General features: G+C 40.8%; 1 protein-coding gene across 3 annotated transcripts in view; it reads right to left on the reverse strand.

Annotated features, from left to right (window-relative positions):
* Positions 1 to 12,961, reverse strand: part of FMR1 (fragile X messenger ribonucleoprotein 1) — a 30,061-nt gene extending 17,100 nt beyond the window's left edge. Inside the window, exons 1-7 of one of the 3 annotated variants that reach the window (XM_030228857.2) lie at positions 12,610 to 12,961; positions 4,458 to 4,510; positions 3,516 to 3,609; positions 2,396 to 2,467; positions 1,963 to 2,111; positions 885 to 978; positions 680 to 796 (exon numbers count right to left, since the gene is read on the reverse strand). In XM_030228857.2, the coding sequence (XP_030084717.1) occupies positions 680 to 796; positions 885 to 978; positions 1,963 to 2,111; positions 2,396 to 2,467; positions 3,516 to 3,609; positions 4,458 to 4,510; positions 12,610 to 12,660 (630 nt within the window). In that variant the 5' untranslated portion in view covers positions 12,661 to 12,961. The remainder of the gene's footprint in view (positions 1 to 679; positions 797 to 884; positions 979 to 1,962; positions 2,112 to 2,395; positions 2,468 to 3,515; positions 3,610 to 4,457; positions 4,511 to 12,609) is intronic. The other 2 variants (XM_009090314.4, XM_030228858.2) reach the window with 2 other exon arrangements.
* Between the last annotated feature and the right edge of the window lie 9,031 nt (positions 12,962 to 21,992).

The raw sequence follows: 21,992 nt of genomic DNA on the forward strand, positions 1-21,992 counted from the left end.
AAATATTGCTATTTTTTCTAATTTGTAGATAGGAGAATAACCATGAAGAAATGTTAATTCTGGTGTATAAAAACCCCTTATTTCCTTGCCTACTCTCTTTTTTTTTTTTTTACCCATGGACAAGTATGACTCAAGCTTCTTGCCAGTCAACACCCACTCACCAGTCACAGGAGTATCAGAAGCTGTATCTGCTGTAAGATTATTTCCTAACATTTTATCTATAGACAAACTTATCCCTTCTTACATTCTACCAGCATCAGTTTTCACCCCTTTCATCTGTATTATTTTGCTAGATCCAGTTCTAGTCCTATCAGGATCATACCATATTGACTCTCATCTATTTTTAAAGCTACCAAATATGTGGCATTATTTGTGCAACGATGGCTAACAATTTTATGCTTCAAAATATGAAAGAAATACACGTGTATGTGTGTCTACATAGCTGTATTTAATCCCCCACAAAATCCTGCTGATAAAAATGAGTCTTTGAAAGAATAGGCCCTATAACTGTAAACGTCTTTGTTGGATGACACTTCCGCCTGCCTTTTTTACCACCTAGATTATTATCAATACATCATTACTTTCACCTCAATGCAAGTCCCACCATCTAAGGAACACACCAGGGATTTTTTTATTATCTGTTTCACTCAAATTACTTCAGGGAAAACAACCAACATACCTCCAGCTGTTTGCTGGCTTCTTCATTTCTCAGTATCAGGGATAACTTGGTGCGAAGACTCCGAAAGTGCATATCAATCAGCATGTTGGCCCGCTTCGTGGTCACATCGTTGATTGACTGAATTGTTAATAAACACAACAGTGCTTTACACATGGACTCTTCAAACAAACCACTGCCACTGGTACGGTAAAACATTTGGACTTACCAAAATAATAAGCTGGTGGTTTTCAGAATCATATGTTACAGAAAAAGCTCCAACTGCCTTTTTGAAGTCCTTATGTGCAGATTCTTTGGCACACCTAGGAATAAAAATGTAACAAAGGTAAAAATGGTAACCACTGCATTTAAGGTTAACAGCCAAAAAGATTAATTCCTTAATAGAAAAAATGTAAATAAAGATTTCCAAGCTCTCCCCTTCAGAGAAGGTGTTATTTTATTCCATTATCATTTATTTTACTCATTTTTCTTTCATTTGTTTTCACATGAGTAGGATTAGAAGTATTTCAGAAATTTTCTGTGTGTAAATCTGTGGAATGACAAGTTAAACAAAACTACATTAAAAATTATAATCACTATGATCAGCAAGTTCAAGATTTCAAACACAAAATGAACCATTAAAATAGGTGATTTTATTTTAACCCCTGCAGCATTCTAAGGACCATATGCTCATCGCATGCTGTGCTTGGCTTCTCCAGGTTTCCTGTGTCCACTTGTGTATGCTGTAACACTAACTTCAGGAAGTTTTAGTCCAACCTGGATTTATAACTCATTCCACACTGAGGCAATAACATGCATCTCAAGGAAAGCAGAAAGTGATTTGAAGGTAAACAAGGGGAGCCAGTATTACTCTGACTTTTAGAGCTGTAACTATATGACAGTAGCATCTCCATGGCCTAGGAGACAGCTAGCTGGCTTTGTATCATACTCTGTGAGGTTTCATTATTGTTCATCTATTCCCAAAGCCATCATCAAATAATAAAAGTTGACCAAGAATGGATTCAGATTAACCTGTGCACACCACTGAACAGTGCTGAGTGAAAAATCTTAATCTGTATCACACACAAACCTTGAGATTTTGAAGTGTTTCTTCCTCCAGGAATAAACCACAATTCAAAAATCATCTTTTCTATTTTTGAAGTATGATCACATCGGTATTTGTATTTTTTACATTCTTACATTTCAATAAGTTAATTTAGAGTGGTAAAAAGCATTTTTATTCCTCTTGTCTCAGGCTTAAGAAGTTACCCACACTCAAACAATTATAAAGAAACGCTTGTACTTACATTTGCCTTAAATCTTCAGGAACTGCCAGTTTGATTTTATGAAAAGTATCTTTTGTTGCGGGTTTATTGGGGTTCACAGATCTCAAACGCTCAATTGTGACAATTTCGTTGTATGTAGCATCACAGGCTGCATATTCTATTACGTAGAACTGATATAAAAATAATAAAATCATCCAAGCCACATATTTTATGACATGAGTGAGCATTACACTATTAAGGAAAAGGTACTTTTCTTAACTGTACAAGTCAAATTTGACTTCTCAGGCTGAGGTTAATGGTAATTGCAATTGTCCTAATCAAGAAACTCTTAAAAAATGAATAGAGATTAGTTCAAACCACAGTGTACATCAATATATAAAGAGAAAAGAAAGAAAAAAGTATAAGTAAATATAAATATATATATATATATATATGTATATATGCATACTCCTACCTCACCCTTTATCATTCTCACTTTAGCCAACCACCAACAGCAGGGTTCTTTTTCATTTGCCCTGGAATAAACCTGAACAAAATACATACATTATATCCTTAAAAGACATCACAAAAGCTGACACTAATATGATCAGGAACTCCATAGGAACAAAATCCAGCAAAACATCTTAGTACATAAAGTCTCTGAGCACAACACAGAAAGCATGTATAGACAAATTGATTGTAATTGATTGCAAGATTGTACAGACGAATAAAAATAAATAATACAGTGCCCAATCTACTGGCATTAGCTGCCTCAGTCCTGCATACAGTCAAAAGAGAGATGATTCAGACTTTTACATCTGTTAATATTTAGTCAACAGTATTTCTAATTGTGTGTAGGTCTGACAAGGTCCTACCAGTGGGTGAGAGGGGGGGTTACACATCTACACTTCTATAGCATATATATGCTATCAGCCACACTCACATTACAGAAGTTTTGCTATTTTCTTATCTTTCAAATTAAAAGCCTATGGTGCATGCAAGCAGAATGCAAATCTTGCAAGTACTCTTTCTTTAAGTTAATTATAAAAATAAATGTTACAATTTTATAAATAAAGGAGGTTTTAGAAATATGCTGCTTTAAAGTCAATCTCTTTGCATATACACATAAGTATTTACATATACACATATATTTCTATGTTTTTATGTATACACACATATAATGCAAATTATCTGATTCAGCTTGAAGCTTTGGTAATAGAGACATTATTACCATGCAGCTTAATAACTACAGTTCATCATATGTTTCTGAATTAAATGTCCTAAAAAGGACTGATCTGTAATCAATGCAGACTGAATCAATGATCATGTTTGTAAATCAGCGTATTTGTAACTCAGCATGGAGGTCGTGGCACATGGCATTTTACACGGCCTTTTGTACATGGAATTTGCACGGTTTATTACTGTCAGACTCTGGGTTTGGTGATGGGCCTGACACTGTGCCTTCTGCAGGACTTGGAATCAAAGAAGGTGACATCACCTAACACGGAAGCAAACCTTCCAGTGGCTAGGCTGACATTTTTCACAGCAAGTTCTCTCACTTCTCAAGACAAGAGCTGTTAATGGAGCATACACACCTCTACTTCATCGCTTTCATTTATGTCTTTATTATAGCCTGCAGGTGGTGGGAACCTCACATCATGGAATGGGATTTGTCTCTCTGGTTGCCAGCTACAAACAAAAATCACAGTGAATGGTCTAAATATTTTCATTTGTAAACAAAATCAAATATTTTTAATCCATTAATTTTACAGTTTTGAATTCTGAGGAGCTTTTGTGCATATATGTATTAAAGGTAATGTGATCCAATTTATACATAATAAGAAAATACACATCCAAATGACCATTAAGCATCTTAAATGAAACTCTGATGCCCCCTACAGTCTTTTGAATCTTCTAGTAGAAGCTCCTCCTCTATTTACAGGTATGGTTTTTAACCCCAACATTAGAAACACAGATTAAAAAACATTCCATAACACATTTGGACACTTCCTTCAAAACCGGTCTGTTTCTTCTTTTTCTTTGGTTCTACTACAGGTTATGAAAATTTGATCAGGATCCAGTCTGAATATAGTTTGAATTTTCAGGTTCTTTAATGGAGACTGGATAATTTTAGTTTCTAGATGAGAAAATTGGTATTCATAATTTATCTATAGAACAAATTTTGTAATAACGGAATCTTCTAGAACTAATGCAAGACATTCACATGTGAAAGAGTCAGTAATGGTACAACTGTTGACTTACTCAAACATGGCTTGTCATCATGTAAATTCAGTGACATGATTATCCTCCCAGCAAAAGCCATGTTCCTATGGTTTTGCACTTAAAAGTATTTAAACCATTAAAAGCATTTATATGGAAATATCACAAAATACTAGATACTAAATATAATTTTAAAACATGCCAGCAGCAAGTTTAGAGTATCTAATACACACTACTCTACACTAAGCCATATTTAGGTCAATCAAATGCAAGGTTGACACTGTCATTTACAGGTACAACAGCAGCAATACACTTACTTGTTTTCAAATGAAACTGTTATTGAATCTTCATGCACATCCTTTACAAATGCCTGTGGAGGAAACAAAGTATAATTATGGTATGCTTATGGACACTTGAAAAAGTAATTTTAAGCCTGTAAAACATATCCTTTTCACAAATATTGATGAATCTCACAATGAAAGAATGTTTTAAAGTCAGCCTTTTTAATTTTACAATAGACTAATATAAAACACATACTGAAAGCTGATAACCTCCTTGGGTTCATGACTGCCAGCACACTGATACACAAACAGAATGCCTCAGCTATGAAGACATTATTTTGATTTTTTAGAAGCAACAGGAAAGGTTAGTAGAAAATGACAAGATAGTTCAAGAGTTTTAAAAGTTTGGTTTTATAATCACATTTTATGTATAGACAGGGGTAGAAATTAAACATCAGTATTCTTAAAAAAACAAATGAAACCAAAGCCCACAAAACCTCCAAGTCCTGTCTCTCCTTTCCTTACCTCAAAGAACATTTGAACATTGCACTAGCAAAACTCATCTGTATCAATTTCAGCAGTTATCTTCCCCATATTTACTTCATCACATTAAGTCTGTAGAGAACAAACTTTGGATAAATGCCCTGGGGCCTGCCTTCCCTTTTTTCCTGGGGGAGGGACAGCAGTTGTGCTCTCCATGCCACCACAAAGCAGAGGACAGAACTAGAATTCAGCACCGAGTGCTCCTCCTGCCATAAGCACTCAACAGATTTGGATCTGTCAATATTTAGCTTAAAGCCTCAAATGCTTCCCCCATTCCCCATCTACAGAACAGCAAGACCAGCATACTCAAAGAACTTTGGGATTTACCAATGAAAATATTTTTCTTAGCCAGAAACAATGGAGGTTACAGGTTAACCAAGGATGAAAAGATCGTGGGAGTTTTATTCTTTATTTTTTGAAGTACCTCTATGAACTTCTGAAACAAGTTGCTGAAGTGCTGAGTATTCCACTAACATTAGTCCACACATAGTATCATTGCAAGGTAGGTAAATAAAAGCCCATGAGCAAGAAAGAATAGAGATTTTTTTTTTTCTACTAATGGAGATCCACCTTATAAGAAAATTCTCAGTAAATTGAAAACAATTTAGCAGCAACTACCACTTCTGTAGAAGAATTAGTTAATGAACATTTTATTATTCTCCATTTTATTATTCTTGCCCTTGCAAGTTTCCAAGACAAGAAGAGATCTTATCTCTTACAAGAGGGTAAGAGTCTCTCTTATATGGAACCTAAATGGTTTTTAAAAAATTCTTTTGCTATTTTTGCTTTGCGAAGTATTCCAAAATATTTCCTGAGTTGCAGCAGTATCTTAGTAGCAAAGAAGAGCAACACCTGACCTAATACAGAGCTCCAAGAACTGGCTAAAATCAAGTGATAATGCATGTGAATGTCATCACCCAGAGTCATTCAGTGCAAGAAAGAAACCATCCGAGTTGAGAACTGAAACAAAACCAATGCCACTGGGACTAGAAGTCGAAGGAAAGCCACAGTGACAACAGCAAAAAGTTATTTTACACCTTGCTCGCCTCTCAATACTCTTAAGAACAATACTTTATTTTTGCCAGCAAGCCAAGGAGACTTAAAAAAGTCTCCAAATGTATTTGCATAATTATGAATTTCAAAATACCATATTCCTTCAAAGGGGATTACAAGCACAGCTGATGGTTTTCAATGACATGGTGTAAAGAAGACTTAAGACCATGTCTCAAGATCATGTTCATAGGAGTACAGAAAAGGTATTTACATGAAGATGCAACAGAGCTCTCAGGTGATCAGTATTGATACATTTAGCTCATGTTTCATATTGTGGTGTATTCTGTAAGAAGATTCCAGAACTGGATATGCATTTGAACAATACAATGGTAGTCCTGACTCATTTCACATTACACATATCACCTCCAAAGGCTTCACCCACGTCATCCAATGGTAGTAACGCACAACTTATTCTTACAGATGCAGCTGAAATGGATGCCTTTAGCACCTGAAAACCACTGTGACTACTACCAGATACTAGGCATGGCTCCTTTCTGCCACAGACTGGACAAGAATTAATAATAGTACTCAAGTATGTAAAAGCAGAGATTATTTTACAAGGCAAATTCCACAGAAATGATACCAGCAACACTTAATAGCCTTCAGGAGAACAGGTACGAGTAACACAACCCATGCCCTGAGAAACAATCTGTTCATACCTAATTTTCTCATATTTATAAAATGTCAAAAAAAGTCGCCTTTCCTTGTATGAAAGATACTTTGGGAGAAGTCATCACCTCTGTGGTGATGAAAACACCAAAAGGTGACCTAATCAGCACTCTGAAAAAGTGAAAGAAAATGGCAGAAAAATTCACAAGCACAGCAGCAAAGAGCAAGACTACATCACACATCCAGAGAGAAATAGAAGAGAGCTCCTAACATCCAACTCACCTTAAGCACAATCCTAGGGACTACATCAATATACCTCAATAAAGGTAATAATGCTAAAACGTACCATTAATCAGTTAACCAGGATGTGCAACAAATAAATCTAAGTTAAATACATCTAGTTAAGACTAGCCTGGACCTTCAAACTGTTTAGCAATTGTATTATCTGGAAACAGCAAAACTTGATAGACACAGCTGGCCGAAAGAGGAATGAACTTCACTGTCCTGTTTCAGCTCTCCTTAAACAGTTCTTGCACGTTGCTTTGGTCACAATCCAGAAATCAGAGGGAACCCAAACCAGGAACACTGGTTAAACTGCTGACCTTACACAGGTAGCATCAATACAGACACTGCCAGGGAAAATCACAAATCTGAATTTCTTTAGCTTACACCAAGTTCAGAAGAGTCAACCACAGAAGCAGATAAATACCTGGTTTTCACTTCAGCCTGGCCAAAAACACTGATGTCATAAGACTGAGGTTTGTCTTTTAATTAATAGTCTTGGAAAATTAAAAGAGCTCATTGGAATAAATTTATAATTAATTACAAAGTGAACAATGCCTTGCCAAATAACTAATTTCAAGTATGCAATATATGAAACATGTCTGCACACCTCTCTGTAATCTTTATGCTTAAAACCACCATGCAAAATATTTTAATGACTATTAATACAGTCCTTAATATTTGGTTGTCTAATCCTATCTATCCAGAGAAAGGGGGTTTTCCTTGTTGTTCAGTTTCTTGTGTCACACAAAAATGTCAGATACGTATCACATCTGTTTACAATTGTCTGGACCACAGCATCATGTCAATTTTCCTCCAATATGAATATTTAAACAGATCTGTAGTACAAAAATGTATTTGGACTCTTCAGCACTATATATTTCAATTTGTACACTTTCAAGTACAACAGAAAAGGTCTGAAACATTTCTAAGTTTTCCTTAAACTAGTATTTAAGCAGCAATGCCTTTGGGAAACCAAAATTAATACTTATCCCAACTGTCTGACAGTCTTGTTTTTGTAATACTTGTGAAATTACACACAATGATAAAAAGAAATGAAGCTTTTAACACCATAAGCTAAATTAACAGACACAGGACAAGCCAGCCCCAGATGTCAGTAAAGGTAGAGAAGAGGCTCTGATCTCATGAGTTTCATGAGAAATACAATAAGCATTCATCAGCCTTTTTGAGATAGAGTCTAAGTAGGCATGGAAATTCAAACATAACGGTGCAGATATATGAGCTTAAAATGCACCCCCACGAAGGGACAGAACAGTGGCTCTGATGAATTTGGACACAAAGATGAAATGCCTTAAAAACAAAGTGAAATTGGACAGAAGCAAAATGAGGCAACAGGACAGTGAAAGACTGATGCAGCTGACATACCATTATTGCTAACAGCAGAAATAGCAAGAAAAAGTACACAAAATTGTGAACAGAAGCACATTTTGTAATGGCAAAGGTTGATTCTTCTTCTCTAACATGGAAAAAAAAAATCAAATGTGGTAAGTTTTCTACACCAAGTTTGACTCTGAGTCACATAAACCATTTCATTTCTCTCCATGCTTCAGATATAATTAAGTAAAAAAGTTTACAGCATGGCATTTCTCAAACACATAAGCATTCACATTCTAAGAATGGCTATATGCTGAATATATGGTCTAAATTTTACAAATTATTTGTTAAAAAAATAAGAATCATTGGAAACACCAGCATATTTTTATTTTTATGCTAAATGGACACTTCAAAGGAAAAAAATAAAGGCTTCCACTGCCATGAAATTTTGCTTTTTTAAAGTCTGCTCACATCATCAGTTATGAGCATTGCAACCATTTTAATAAAGGAGGATAATTAGCTGTAAGAAAGGGAAGTAGGGAAAATACGCTTTTTAACATGAAGAAGGCTATGTTGATAACAAACGTGCATCTATGGTTAGTGTAACCGTTCTGTAACATTTCATACCTGTTGGAAGGAGAATGTCAAAAGGGAACTCGGTGTATAATCAAGTCTGAGAAAGGCTGGATATACAAAGGAACAGAATAGGGAGAAGAAAAATAGTCACAGAAATGGTCACCAGACAAGGGAAAGCGTACAGACGGTCATCCTCAGAAGGACTGAGCAGACAGGCTCATGAATGTACAAAGAGACTGGAGATATTGGCTGAGGGTGTCTGTATGGAACACTGAAAGAAAAAAAATGGATACAGAGGGCCACAGGAACAGTTGCTAATAGTGAGACCCAGAGTAATAAAGTAGTAAGAAAGATGAATTATTTTATCAGCTGTAGCTTCACTGAAGTTATCTATAAAACCAAGCAAACAGCAAGGTGCTAAAACTACTGGGATAAAACGTGGAAGAGTTTCACAAGGTTATAGAGCAAGAAGTGGCAAAAATTGTGTTACAGACAACATATAGATATTAACAACAAACACCATCACAAAACTGACTGCCTCATAAACAGGATGCTTTCCATCTTTAGCAGAGGACACAAGAGAGAATCACTCCCAAACTCAAAAAGAAAAATCAATCCCATGTTGGAAAGGCATCCAGCATGTCCCCTTTTAGAGAGAAATACCTAAAGCTAATCCCAAAAAGATGAAGCAAAAGCTGTTTGTTAGTCCTCTGTGAACAACTTCAAACCCCAACTTACTACTCCTGTACAAGAAAAGGCACAAGAAGATACATCCTAATACTGCACACCTTCAAGATTTAGTTACCTGCCTGTGAGCTGCAAAAAGGCAGTTTCCTCCCCTTGGATTCACAGTCCTGGTGTGGTTGTAGGACCAGTCTTCATAAAATAAGTAAGGAAATCTAGCATTTTCTTTCCAAGGATTCTGGGCCCAACCACATAGCAAGTCATGACTAAGCATCTCTAGGTACCAGACTGTCAATTATCCCTGAATCATACCCATTTACTGCACTGTGCTTTCGATGGAATCATTCATCTTAGGCAAGGAGTAAAGAAAATCATGAGAGCACAAAGTATGCACTAAGCAGTATTTTAATTCCATTCAGAAAGAACTGGCCTGCACTACAGCAGTCACATCAACACACTCCAGCATTCCAGTGCACCTGACCAGGACGAAATTTTAATTCAAATCTTACAGCTGGCTACGAAGGCATCCTCAAACCATCTCCTATGTTTTGTGTGGGACATGAATCCTCTGGATATATCTCAGAAAACACTGCTTTGTTACTTTCAGCAGGGCTTAGGTGGGCAGTTTTGTACTGTCAAGATCCAGATGCTGGTGGGTACATTCAAAATTATTCAGGTCCTCAGAAAGACCTACAAGGAGGAGATGAAAAGCTGAAGCCAAAACTGGGTGCCTACTTGAGCCACTTCATCCCATCCTGACCACAGCAGCCTCATACTCCTCCTCCTTCCATGTCTTAGAAACAGGAGAGGTGTATTTTTCCAAAAAATTTACATATTCTCATTAATTCAGAAATATTCAAAGCCAAATAAATCTTCACCTGTTATCAGTAAATCATGAGATTGAATAAAAGAATTATTTTGCTTTTGGTTTGTTTGAAACATTACTGCCGTAAATCACTTCTCAGGAGGCTGCTTAAAGAAACTTCTAAAATGAAAAAAATAAAATCATCCTGCAATTAACTTGACATCACTGCACACTTCTTGCTATGCTGGGTCAACATTCATTTTTCACAACTGAATTGCCAATCTCTAAGATGGGCATAAAACTCACAAGAAAAAAAATTAGATATAGTACTTTACAACAGAGTGATAGACATCATGATGAAAGAAAAATCTGTAATTAGAATTCAAGTAATTCAAATTAGGGGAAACCAGAGGAAAATTACTGGTTTATACTGAACATTATTGCATGAGAGTGTAAAACAACTCCCACTTTTTTATTCTTTAAAAAAAAAAAAAAAAAAGTTGCATTTATTTTAGGCGTGATGCTCCATCTCAAGGGGTAATTCAGGTAAAAACAGATAAAACCATATGCCCATTTCTCCCTTTAGCCAAAGCTGTTTGGTAATAAAGCTGTTTGTCTTCTTCTTAGTAATAAAGAAGAAACAAAAAAATCCTGTCAAAATTTCTAAAAGTTAAGGACAAACATAACTATACTGCTTGGGGCAATCTCTGTGTTAGAACCTGGATACACTAAATCATGAACAAGCTTCCATGAACATATGCTCAAATTAAGCTTTCACCTACACACAAGGGGTAAAGGGCCCCATAGTGTCAAACCTGAACATAAAAAATAAAAGTTTCAGAAGCTTTCAATTCTCCCAGGTTTATTCAATATTTGTCACTAAACAATGTACCATGTCATTATCACCATCATCTCCTTCACATCACTGTGTAACTACTATAATTTGATAGAAGCCTCATTAAAAGTTCTAATGTGCAATGCATTTACTCCTTCTGCTTCTTTCTGACCAAATACTGTACCTTTAAAAACCTAAAACTGATTTTTAAAGAGCTAGATAATTTAATTCTAGGAAGCAATATACAGACCTAGAACTTTGACTACAGCACTGTGAGCTCACAGGATGCTTATTTACCACTGGTTAGTATTACATACTTTTTTTTTTTAAATTATTTTCAGAATAGGATACTAGCATATTAGCACATGCATTTTAAAAATAAGCTTTTAAGAGATCTTTTTTTCTTAGAAAAACTCAGAGGTGTTGGAACTACATCATTTGGATATCTACCTGGCTTACCACAGGAACACGTGAGTGTGAAACTCTACCCGGTCCTTCATTGCTAACATAAATATTGGATGTTGCACTATAACTAGGCCCAATTTTTAAAGTCCTAGGATCATTTAAACCATGGGAAACTGACAGAAACTGATCCATGGCTTTTCCTGGTATATTGATAACAGGTCAATGAGAGTAGGCCCAAACCAACCTTACCCAAATTTTATCTTCTGTAAAACTACGAATTATACCCTATTAATAAGCTGATTAATACAACCCAACTCATGCAAAGCCACACAATACTACACGGTATTAATAAAACATATTCAGTGCTCACATGTTCAAGGCTCAGGGTTGGCTTTATTAAGCACAAGGGCTTGGAAACAAACATGCAATGCCACTAGATAATTTCAGTAAGAAGAAGCACATTTGATATCTATATGTATTCAGGAACTCAGCACAGATATATCTGGCCAAGCAATGCTGTCTTTAATATCGCTAGGCAGCTTCCCCTGCCATGGCATTAGGAGCAAGAATCCACCAGAGCATTTCATCAGGAATGTGTATTAACGAGGGCCCCCTTCTCCCCGCCTTCCAGGCCGTGCTCATGCAGTGCAGCTCTCCTGGAAACCCGGACGGCGAGAGAGACTTTCCTTAAGTAGCGACAAAAGCTGAGGATTTAGCAATTAATGCCCCATCCCAGGGCTGATCCTCGCTCAGCGCCGGGACAAGGCGGCCCCGGGCACCCCTTCCCACAAAGGGGGAAGGCCCGAGGCCTCCCTGCTCTCCCTCCTCACCGGGCCTCGAGTCCGCTCAGCCCCGGCGGCCCCCGGCTCGCTCTCCGCGGCCACCGCGAGGGACCCGCCGCGGCCTCCACCCCTGCCTGCTTCGCCCTCCTCCTTCCTGCCCCAGGGCCTCCGCTCTCCCTCAGCGCGGGGAGGAGGAGCCGCCGCCGCCTCCTCCTCCTCCTCCCGTTGCTGTGCCCGCTCCCTCCCCTGGGGCCCGGCCCGGCCGCGAGCACCCGGTACCTTGTAGAAGGCCCCGTTGGAGCCCCGCACCTCCACCACCAGCTCCTCCATGTTGTGCGCGGTGCGGGAGACCCGGGCCCGGCGCCGCCTCCCTTCCCTTTCTCTGTGCCGGCGCAGGCGGGGGAGGAGCGGTGTGTGTGTGCGGGGCGGGGGCGCTCGGTTCACGCCGAGCCTGGGGGTGTGGCCACCCTGGGCGGGAGTGGGGGGCAGCGCCGGGGGCTGCGCTCGCCGCCGCCGCTCCGGGCCCGGGGCCGCCGGAAATGAAACCGAAACGGCGGCGGGCGGCGCGCGGGGGGCGCGCGCAGGGCGCCCGGTTCGCACGCGAGCGCTCGGGGCCCGCGTCACGTGACCGCGGGGGGGGCGGGGCGGGAGCGGGCCCCGGGGCCGGCGCGCGCCGCTCGCTCGCCCACCCGCCGCCGCCGCCGCCTCTGTAACGGCCCCGAGCGCGCGCAGCCGCAGTGGCGCGGGGCGCGCGCGAACCCGGCAGTTGCGGGCCGAGGTCCCGCCCCCCCCACCCCGCCCGTCGCTCGCAGGAGTGACTGCCCTGGTGGCCAATAGGATCGCGCGGTGCCGCTCCGCGCGCCTGAGTGACCGCCACTGCCGGCCAATCAGATCGCGCAGGCTGAGCGGCGCTGGTCGGGGCGCGCGGCACCCTCAGCCAGGCCCGTATGGCGGGGGGTGTGTGTCCGTGTGGGGCCGCGGCCCCGTGTCCGTGTGCCCGGCTCGGCCCGGGCCGCGCTCAGGCGGGAGCGGTGCGGGTGGTGATGAGGCCTGAAACGGCGCCGAGTAACGGCCCTGGGGAGCGATGGCCTTGCGGGGCCTTGCGGGGCGAGACGAAGAGAATGACGGTCCGAGCAGCGCGGGGGCTGCTGGGATGGAGGGGGACATGGCGGCAGGGCCTGTGGGGTTCGGGCTCCGTCCCTGAGGGGCTGCCCCGTGTGGGGAGAAGGCTCAGCGGTGCAGTGGGCTCTGCCTGCCTCGCCATGACCAGGAGTTAACAATAAATATGAATTGAGCACACACCTTGAGGTCTTTGTGCAGTTTTGGGCACCACAGTATAAGAAAGAGCTAAAGCGCCTGTCCGAAGAAGGCTACGAGCATGGTGAAGGCCCTTGAAGGGAACCCTTGAGAGGAGCAGCTGAGAGCACTTAGTCTGTTCAGCCTGCAGGAGGCTGCGGGGAGACCCCCTCGCAGCCTGCAGCTTCCTCCTGAGAGACAGACACTGCTCTCTGGGGAATGGCCTGAGGCTGCATCAGGGGAGGCCCAGGTTGGATATCAGGAACAGGTTTTGCACCCAGGGGATGGTCGAGGCTTTGCAGGGCAGTGGTCACAGCCCTCGGGGCACCACTGCCAGAGCTCAAGAAGTGTTTGTACAACGCTCAGGCACAGGTGGGATTTTAGGGGCTGTCCTGTGCAGGGCCTGGAGTTGGATGATCCTTGTGAGTCCCTTCCAGCTGAGGGCAGTCTGTGATTCTGTGAATCGTGACTCTGCGGTAGGAATAGTCCTGCTCCTTTAGGGGTTCTGCTGAACACCTGAACAGCTCCCCAGGGTCTGGCACCGCATGAGCTGAGCTGAAGGGATGATTCCTCTGCCTCGCCCTGTAGTAGTTCCTTTGTTCAACACACAAGTTCTCTGTGTAACGCATACCAGTATTTTAGGACTGTAGATTCCATAATGTTGGAAAAGATCTCCAATATCATCGACTGCATCCTTCAGCTGCACTTAAACCCTCATGGACATTTCAATGTGATACTGCACGTACAGTTCACTGTAGAGCCTGGTGGTGAATAAAGAGCTCCACTTTGATGAAAACATCCACAACTTAGAGTGCACTGGCACAAAAGCTTCTTATTCAGCCTTACATTAGACTTGCACAAACGTTAACATCTTCCTGTGTTCTAACATAACTGCAAAGTATCAGAGAAGGAGAAAAATCCCAACTGTTACCCCTTTGTGCTCAAAAATCACAATGTATTACTGTGGTTGTGATTTCTCTGAATATGTGTATGATGCTCTCCTTACATGAGTCGTGGTGAAATTTTACCCATTGCACTCATTAGACAAGCAGTCACAGGATTGATCTGCTTGGAGATGGCAGAGGGTCCAGGAGGAACTGAAGAAAAAAAAATTTAAAATGAGGGGCGGAGGAGCAATGACAAGTTTTTTTGTATGGATAAAACTTCACCAGACAGATTAGATCTTAGAGTCTTCATGAAGGAATTTAGATACAATGGATCACTGTTGTGACTTGTTCATGTTTGGTTTTGTTTTGGTTTTGGTTTTTTTTTTGTTTGTTTGTTTTTTGGTTTTTTTTTTTTAACTGGAAACCATATAAAGGGTTCAACTCAACATTTCAACAGTTGCCAGGAGTGATGATGCCCAGCTCTGAAAGTTGGATGAAGTTTTGTTGTTTGCTTTTTTCCTATTAATTGTTTGCCATAATTATTCTCTTTTTAATCAAATAGGTTGCTGTCATGAAGGCAGATTATTTCTGAGCAGTCAGAATATAAAGGTGTCTAATTTAGCTCTTCCAGTGATGATTTCATTACTCTCCCCAAGATAAAAGCTGCTGTACTGTATAATCTCCCATAATGCTTAACTTAAATTTTCCTTGCCAGTGCTTAACTTTAATATTCTTTATTTTGGCCTGACTAGTGATGTTCTAATCCTTGTCTACTTAATGAGAGCATGTACATATGTCCAGAGCACACTCCCTAGTTTATCTGCTCATTTCCTCCTAACCTTTCCTCTTACTTTTCAAATTACTTACTGTTTTTCCTATTTTGCTGCGATTTTTACTTTGAACTATCTTCAGACTGAACTGTCTGTGCCTTCTGCAATATGTTCACAAATTAAGTAACTAATTCTTAGATGGACTTCCAGTAAAGTAGATCTTTTCCAATGTGTCTTTATTTCAAATGTGGTGACTCTATGAAGATACATCTCAGTAATTCCAATTAAGTCTTTTACTATTAGATGTAAAATGTCATTTAATTGAAATATTAGACTGCACTGAAATATTGTCATAGAATCAGAAGGCTTAGGGTTGGAAGGGACCTGAAAGATCATCTAGTTCCAACCCTGATGTGTGCAGTGCTTTTATAATTCAACCAAAATTCCCCACCCCTCCACCTCCTTGAATTCTTTCCTATTTCCCAGTCTCTACTGACCTGTCCCAAGTCCTGGGTCTGGTCCTGAGGATAGAGTAGAAACCCAGTTCTTCTATTTCTTACTCAGATCTGCACAGCTTGGTGCTTGCAGCTGATCTGCTGACTGGATTTGTGGTCCTTGTGATTTGAAATACCTCTTTTCATCATCCAAATACTTAAAAAGCAAAATAAAACAACTTTGGCTTTTATTCACTAATTGATTCACTCAAATGGCTTCTTAAATATTTTATAGAGAATGTAAGAAAAAGGTCCCTTCCCATCTCCTCAGGAAAGTTGAAGGATAGAAAGCTCAGGTGAGGGACACTCCTTGATCATATCAGAGGATGTGATCCTTGATCATTGGTTCCAATTTAACTAATACTTTTTTCTGAGGATTTCTACCTTAGATGTTCCAGCTGTTCATAGACCTTCACCAGGAAATGCCAGCCTTAATTCCATACATTGAGGGAGTTAAGAATTTAAAATGTAGCCATTGGTGCCAACCTTTCAGAGCAGCAGCAACTGTCAGAGGCTTACCAACACCCTGCTCAGTGAAAGACTCTTCCTGTACACACTGGGCTAAGAGTGACAAGAACTACTGAGTATTATCCTCACCTGGAGAGATTTACCTAAAGGGATGGCCAGGGACTACAGATAAGAGTTACTCATGAAACATTCTTTTAAAAAGATGATAATCCAATTAACTATCAGAGTCCCTTAATGGAATTTTATACCGTCTTCCTTACTTACCTATTTTGGGCTTCAGTCTTGACAAGATTCACAGAGATTTTAACTCAGCTTTCCAAATTCCTATGGGGTGGTTTTCCTTGTGCATTACTTCCCATGGCAGCCTCTCCTGGCTGACTCCTTGTCCCCTCCATTATGATCTGTAGCATGCCATACAGGTGATACTTACACCTCCATATTTCCATTTAAGACTGGTAGTCACAATATATGTATCTCATTTCTGACACTGTGATGCTGAGACAAAGAGACTTCGCATTCATGTGGGATACATAGGATTCTGAGTTGTTTCAATGAGACTAAACAAATTCCGACTGCTGTCTTGTCAGTTTAAAGCTGCAGCCAAAAGTGTCAGGGGGCAGAAGACTATTACACTCTGATAAAAATGGTGAGATGTTCTTTTCTTGCTAATTTGCATGATATCCTCAATAAAGGCTTTTCTATTACCTCACTGAAATGGTGATGTTATAATAACCAGATCAGCACTTGGAAGAAGCAGTTACAGTTAATAGGGATACAAAGATAAAAAACTTCTTAGGCATTGCTTTATGAATAATCAATAATAGCTGAAGGTTACATATACCCAAAATATTGCAGTTTTATTAGCTTGTCCTTGACTGAAGTGATACACAGAAGTGACAGATATCCCAATCAGGGTGTAGAGCAGTGGGTATTCCCACAGCTTGACAAGCTGAACTAAACTAGGGAGGATTTGAAATGTTACTGTGTATGGACAAGAAATCAGATTATATGATGCCAGTTCATTCAGTTCTTTGAATAGCTAATGTGAACTTTCTCTGGGAATGCTAATAAAATACTCTGTGAGGTAGTGCTCAGGTAGGGACAAAAAGAGCAGAACAATCACAAAAAGACAAACCTGAATATTGCAAAATGATTAAAACAAAAAATCCTTCATTACATGTATTAGGATGGTGGGTAATCTTTAACCTTGTAAAAATATATTAGTGAGAAGAGCCAACTAGTCTATTGATTTTCTGTCTTAATTATTTAAGCTGACCTTCAATGAAACTTGATTGTTTCTCTGTTTCTTTTGTAAGTCATTAGTTCACCTCTGCCTCTGAATATGTAGTTTTCTGCATAGTAGCCAGGGAGTAGAGTGCCATCCTAGGTTCATTTTTACCACAGATTCTACTTTAGTGTAGCTATATGTTTCCATGAGTGGTTTTCAGTTTCTCCGGTATACTGTGTCTTCCTGACCTGAATATGGAAACAAGGCTGAGGGATTTAAGACTACTTTGTGCCTGCAGGACAGAAGCCTCCCAGTTTCACAGAGAAGAGTCAAAGAAGTAAACACTGGAATCTGAACTTTAGGAAGTTATTAAAATTTTTAGCTTACACAGATATAGTTTTCTAAAAATATGTGGTTTTGAAATCCTACCTATTAAGCTATCAAGCTCTAGCTCAGTTTGCTTATTCCAAAAACAACATTGTCATTCAACTCACCTGTGAAATAATTGTGTTGGTAATCTCTTTGTTATTTGCTTCATGTTATGTTATTTGTTGGAATAACAGGTCTCATTTAAAATTAAGAGTAATTTCTGCATTCTTCCAGAACTATGGCTGTATATCACGTTGGTCCACAGCTCTCAGTAGCAAATTTCCTTTTTTTGCATGTCAGTGAATTTGAAAGTGTACTATGTAGCATTTTGCTGCTTAATTATTCAGTTTCAGCTCCCACTCATGGGTTTCCACCCACTTCTCTCGTAACCCCACAAATGCATTTATCATTATATTAAACCTGCATGTTATTTCCTCTGCAGAAGCATATTGGTATTGTAAACAGTCCTTTTTGACAGACAGCACTCACATTCATATGGAAAACTGCATGTTGGTTTACTCAGCTAATTTTTTTTTTTTTAATCACTAACCAAATAACATGAGATGAAAGTGAAAATGAATTATGTGTATCTTGAATATCTCTGAATTATGTATATCTTGAAAATGAATTAATTTAAACAGAAAAAAACCCTCAGAAAACTTGGGATACGACTGGTTAGAATGCAACACAAGATAAATGTTCTGTTGTCCCATGGTTGGACACATCCATTACCACCCCCATGGTGGTTAACCACTGCCCTGTGTGCAGCGTGTGCTGGGTCACACAGCAGCCCTCAGTTCAGGTCAGGGACTTCTAGTATGAACATACAGCCTTTGGATAAGTGCTTTTTTCTCTGAGAACTAAAAACTTAATATTCTATGATCATCATGAGTATAGGCATTGATGCTGTGATTAAAAAAGGAGAGATTTTGGTGCATTAGGAGTTGCTCTATCTGGGGTGGCTTTCCTTCATAGAATTAAGAATCCAAAAGTTACTGGCGTCAAAATGGCCCTGATTCTCTTGACTGTGTGGAGAGGGAGGCAAGTGCAGCCCTCCTTTGCAGTGGCTGTAAGCAGAGCCTTGGGTAGCAATGCAGATGGAGACAGCTTGGATAGATTCCACAGGGCTCTTCACTGGGTTTTCAGCCAGCCCCTGTCTGTGTGTGAAAGGGCAGCATCATCAGTGTGCTGTGTTTGCATGGCCACGTGTTGGTAGTGAGTGGGAAGGGGATCACAGGTGTGGCAGGTGAGAAGCTGCCAGAAGCTTCCCCCATGTCTGACAAAGCCAATGGAACTGGCTCTAGGATGGACCTGCCTCTGGTGTCAAGGCCAAGCCCATCAGGAATGATAATAATGCTTCTGGGCTAACAGATGTAAGAAGGGGAAAAAATACTGAGTGGGAGTAATTGTGGCCAGAGAAGTGAGAATGTGTGAGAGGAGCAGCCCTGCAGACAGGCAGGTCAGTGCAGAAGGAGGAGCAGGAGGTGCCCCAGGTGCTGGAGCAGAGGTTCCCCTGCAGCCCCTGGTGCTGCCATGGAGAGCCAGCTGTGCCCTGCAGCACAGGGGGGTCCTGGCAGCAGGGATCCAGCTGCAGCCTGGGGAGGAGCCCACACCAGAGCAGGGGGATGTCCAAGGGAGACTGTGACGCCACGGGAAGACTCTGCTGGAGCAGGCTCATGGCAGGGATCTGGCCCCATGGAGAGAGAAGCCCATGTTGGAGCATGTTTGCCAGCAGGACTTGTGACCCCACAGGGGACCCACTCTGGGGCAGCCTGTGCTTGGACGACTGTACCCTGTGGGAGGAACTCACTTTGGAGAAGTTCTTGGAGTGCTGTGTCCCAGAGGAGGGAACCCATGCTGGAGCAGGGGAAGAAGTTCTCCTGATGGCAGACCAGCAGCAGAAACTTTGAGTGATTAACTGACTGTAACCCCCACTCTCTGTTCCTTGGCATCTTTGGGGGCAGGAGGTAAAGAATTGGGAATAAAGCCCATGAAAGAAAGAGAGGTAGAGGGGAAGGTGGTTTTAGGATTTTTTTAAATTGTCATTTTCCTGGTCTGATTTTGATTTTTAATACACAACTAATTTCCCTAAGCCGAGTCTGTGCTATCAACACCAATATCAAAGATGGAACTTGTGAGCTTAGAGGGTCTACATTTCTAGTCAATCTAAACTAGAAAAATTTCAGTCAATAGAGGGACATTTGTAGATCACTCATCTGAGTGTATGACACAGAACATGGGCATGTTTTTCTGGCAGCCATTGTAAATCCACTGGGTGACCACCAGGCCTTTGTATTGCTGTGTGCAGAAACAGGAGGCTTCGGTCTGAAGCTGATACAGAGATTTATGAAGGTTGATGATTGCCTCTCTTGAATATACTGCACTTTTAGCTGAAATTAATCTGAAAACATCACATGACTCTTTCCAATCCATAGCAGAATTCCCAGTGATGTGGAGGAGCAGTGAGTCTGTATTTCAAAGGCTGTATATGCCAGTACATTTATGTGGCCTTAATGTTATTTGTATTGACCCTGGTGGGAACTGCTATATAAAATGTCATTCTCCCGACAGACTGTGATATTTAACTTCTTATTACAAGCATATATAACTTAAATGAGTTGTATTTTCCCACTAAATTGTTATAGAAAACAATGCTGTAATCTTATGCTGTGGCAACAGATGAAGTGTGTGTGAAAAAAAGAACAAGCAAAAGAAAAAATTACCCTGCAAGTCTAGTCTTTTAGTTATGCTTTTTTGTTGTAGTTGGTTTTGTTTGTTTTAGTTTTGCTTTTTTTTTTTTTTTTGGCTGTCATATCTGACATTTTTGTCCCAGTAGCTAATGTTTTATTCTTTACTAGTTCGGAACACAGTCTTTGCCATAGCATTTATAGATTAATATCCCGGACACAGCTATACTTTCACTTTTTGTTTTCCCTGTGTCTTTCAGCCATCACTTCATCACTTCCCGGCCCCTCGGACCCCGCGGTGCCGCGCGGTGAGGCTGCAGTACCGGGCTGCGGCCACACGAGGGCGCCCCAGGACCGGCCGTGCGGAGCGCTCTGGGCCCGGTGCCGGTGGTGGTGCCGGTGCCCGGTGCCGGTGGTGGTGCCGGTGCCCGGTGCCCGGTGCCGGTGGTGGTGCCGGTGCCCGGTGCCGGTGCCCGGTGCCGGTGCCCGGTGCCGGTTCGGGCTGCGGGCGCGCCCCGGTTCGTGGTGCTGGCACTGCATTCACTGCGCTGTGAGGACAGCACATTGCCTCACTCAGCTCGCTAAATACTGCCCCTGACCGCCTCGGGACTCACTGTGTCTCATAGAAACCAGGAAAAATGCTTGAAACAAATTACACACTAAGAGGCTGGAATACCTTTTATTTTGGTTTTTGTTAATAGTAAATTTAGACTCTTATAAAGGATTTTTTAATTATGCTGTATGTATTTTAATTTTGAGAGCTGTTTTAAATAACATGACCTAGAGTGTCCTTCTATTTCTTGAAGGCTCTTAGAAGACTGTCAAGCACTTGTGCAGTACATCTGTCAAATCCTGAAGTTCCCTTATGAACCCTTTAACTGGACTAAACCTATTTTACTTTAATGGTTCTGTTCCTTTTAGCTTTGAGGTCTTTTTCATTTTCACAGCCTTTTGAAGAAAATCTTATGTAATGAAAGTGGAGAGAGGTTTTGCTCTCTCGGGTTGTAATGAAAAGTCAACTAAATTTTCTCATTCAGCGGGAGAAACTTTGGTGCTGCACCCTTTACACTTTGAAAGGCTCCACTTCAATAATGTATCACTTAACCAAATCAAATGAGGTTTTCAGCAAAACCATCACGATATTCAAGGGAAAGTTGCCAAAGTGGAGTTTTGTCAGAATTCATTTTTCTCCCCACTTTATACATCTGCTTTTGTTAATATTATTGTCAAAACATCTAATCCCGTACTAGATGTTAGATTAACAATTTACACCTTTACAAAAGATTTGGCAGAACTCCAGTGTTTTGATGTCAGTTGTGATTATTGATTTGCATTTTGAAGAGGTGTGATTCACTCAGTGCATCAGCTTTCCTTTTGTACATGTAACATTTTTCAGAAGAGATTTCAGACAGAGAAGGAAAACCAGACTAGGATATTTATTTTATGAGTGCTCTCTGAATTTC

Source organism: Serinus canaria, chromosome 4A (assembly GCF_022539315.1).
Source record: "Serinus canaria isolate serCan28SL12 chromosome 4A, serCan2020, whole genome shotgun sequence".
Taxonomy (NCBI): Eukaryota; Metazoa; Chordata; class Aves; order Passeriformes; family Fringillidae; genus Serinus; species Serinus canaria.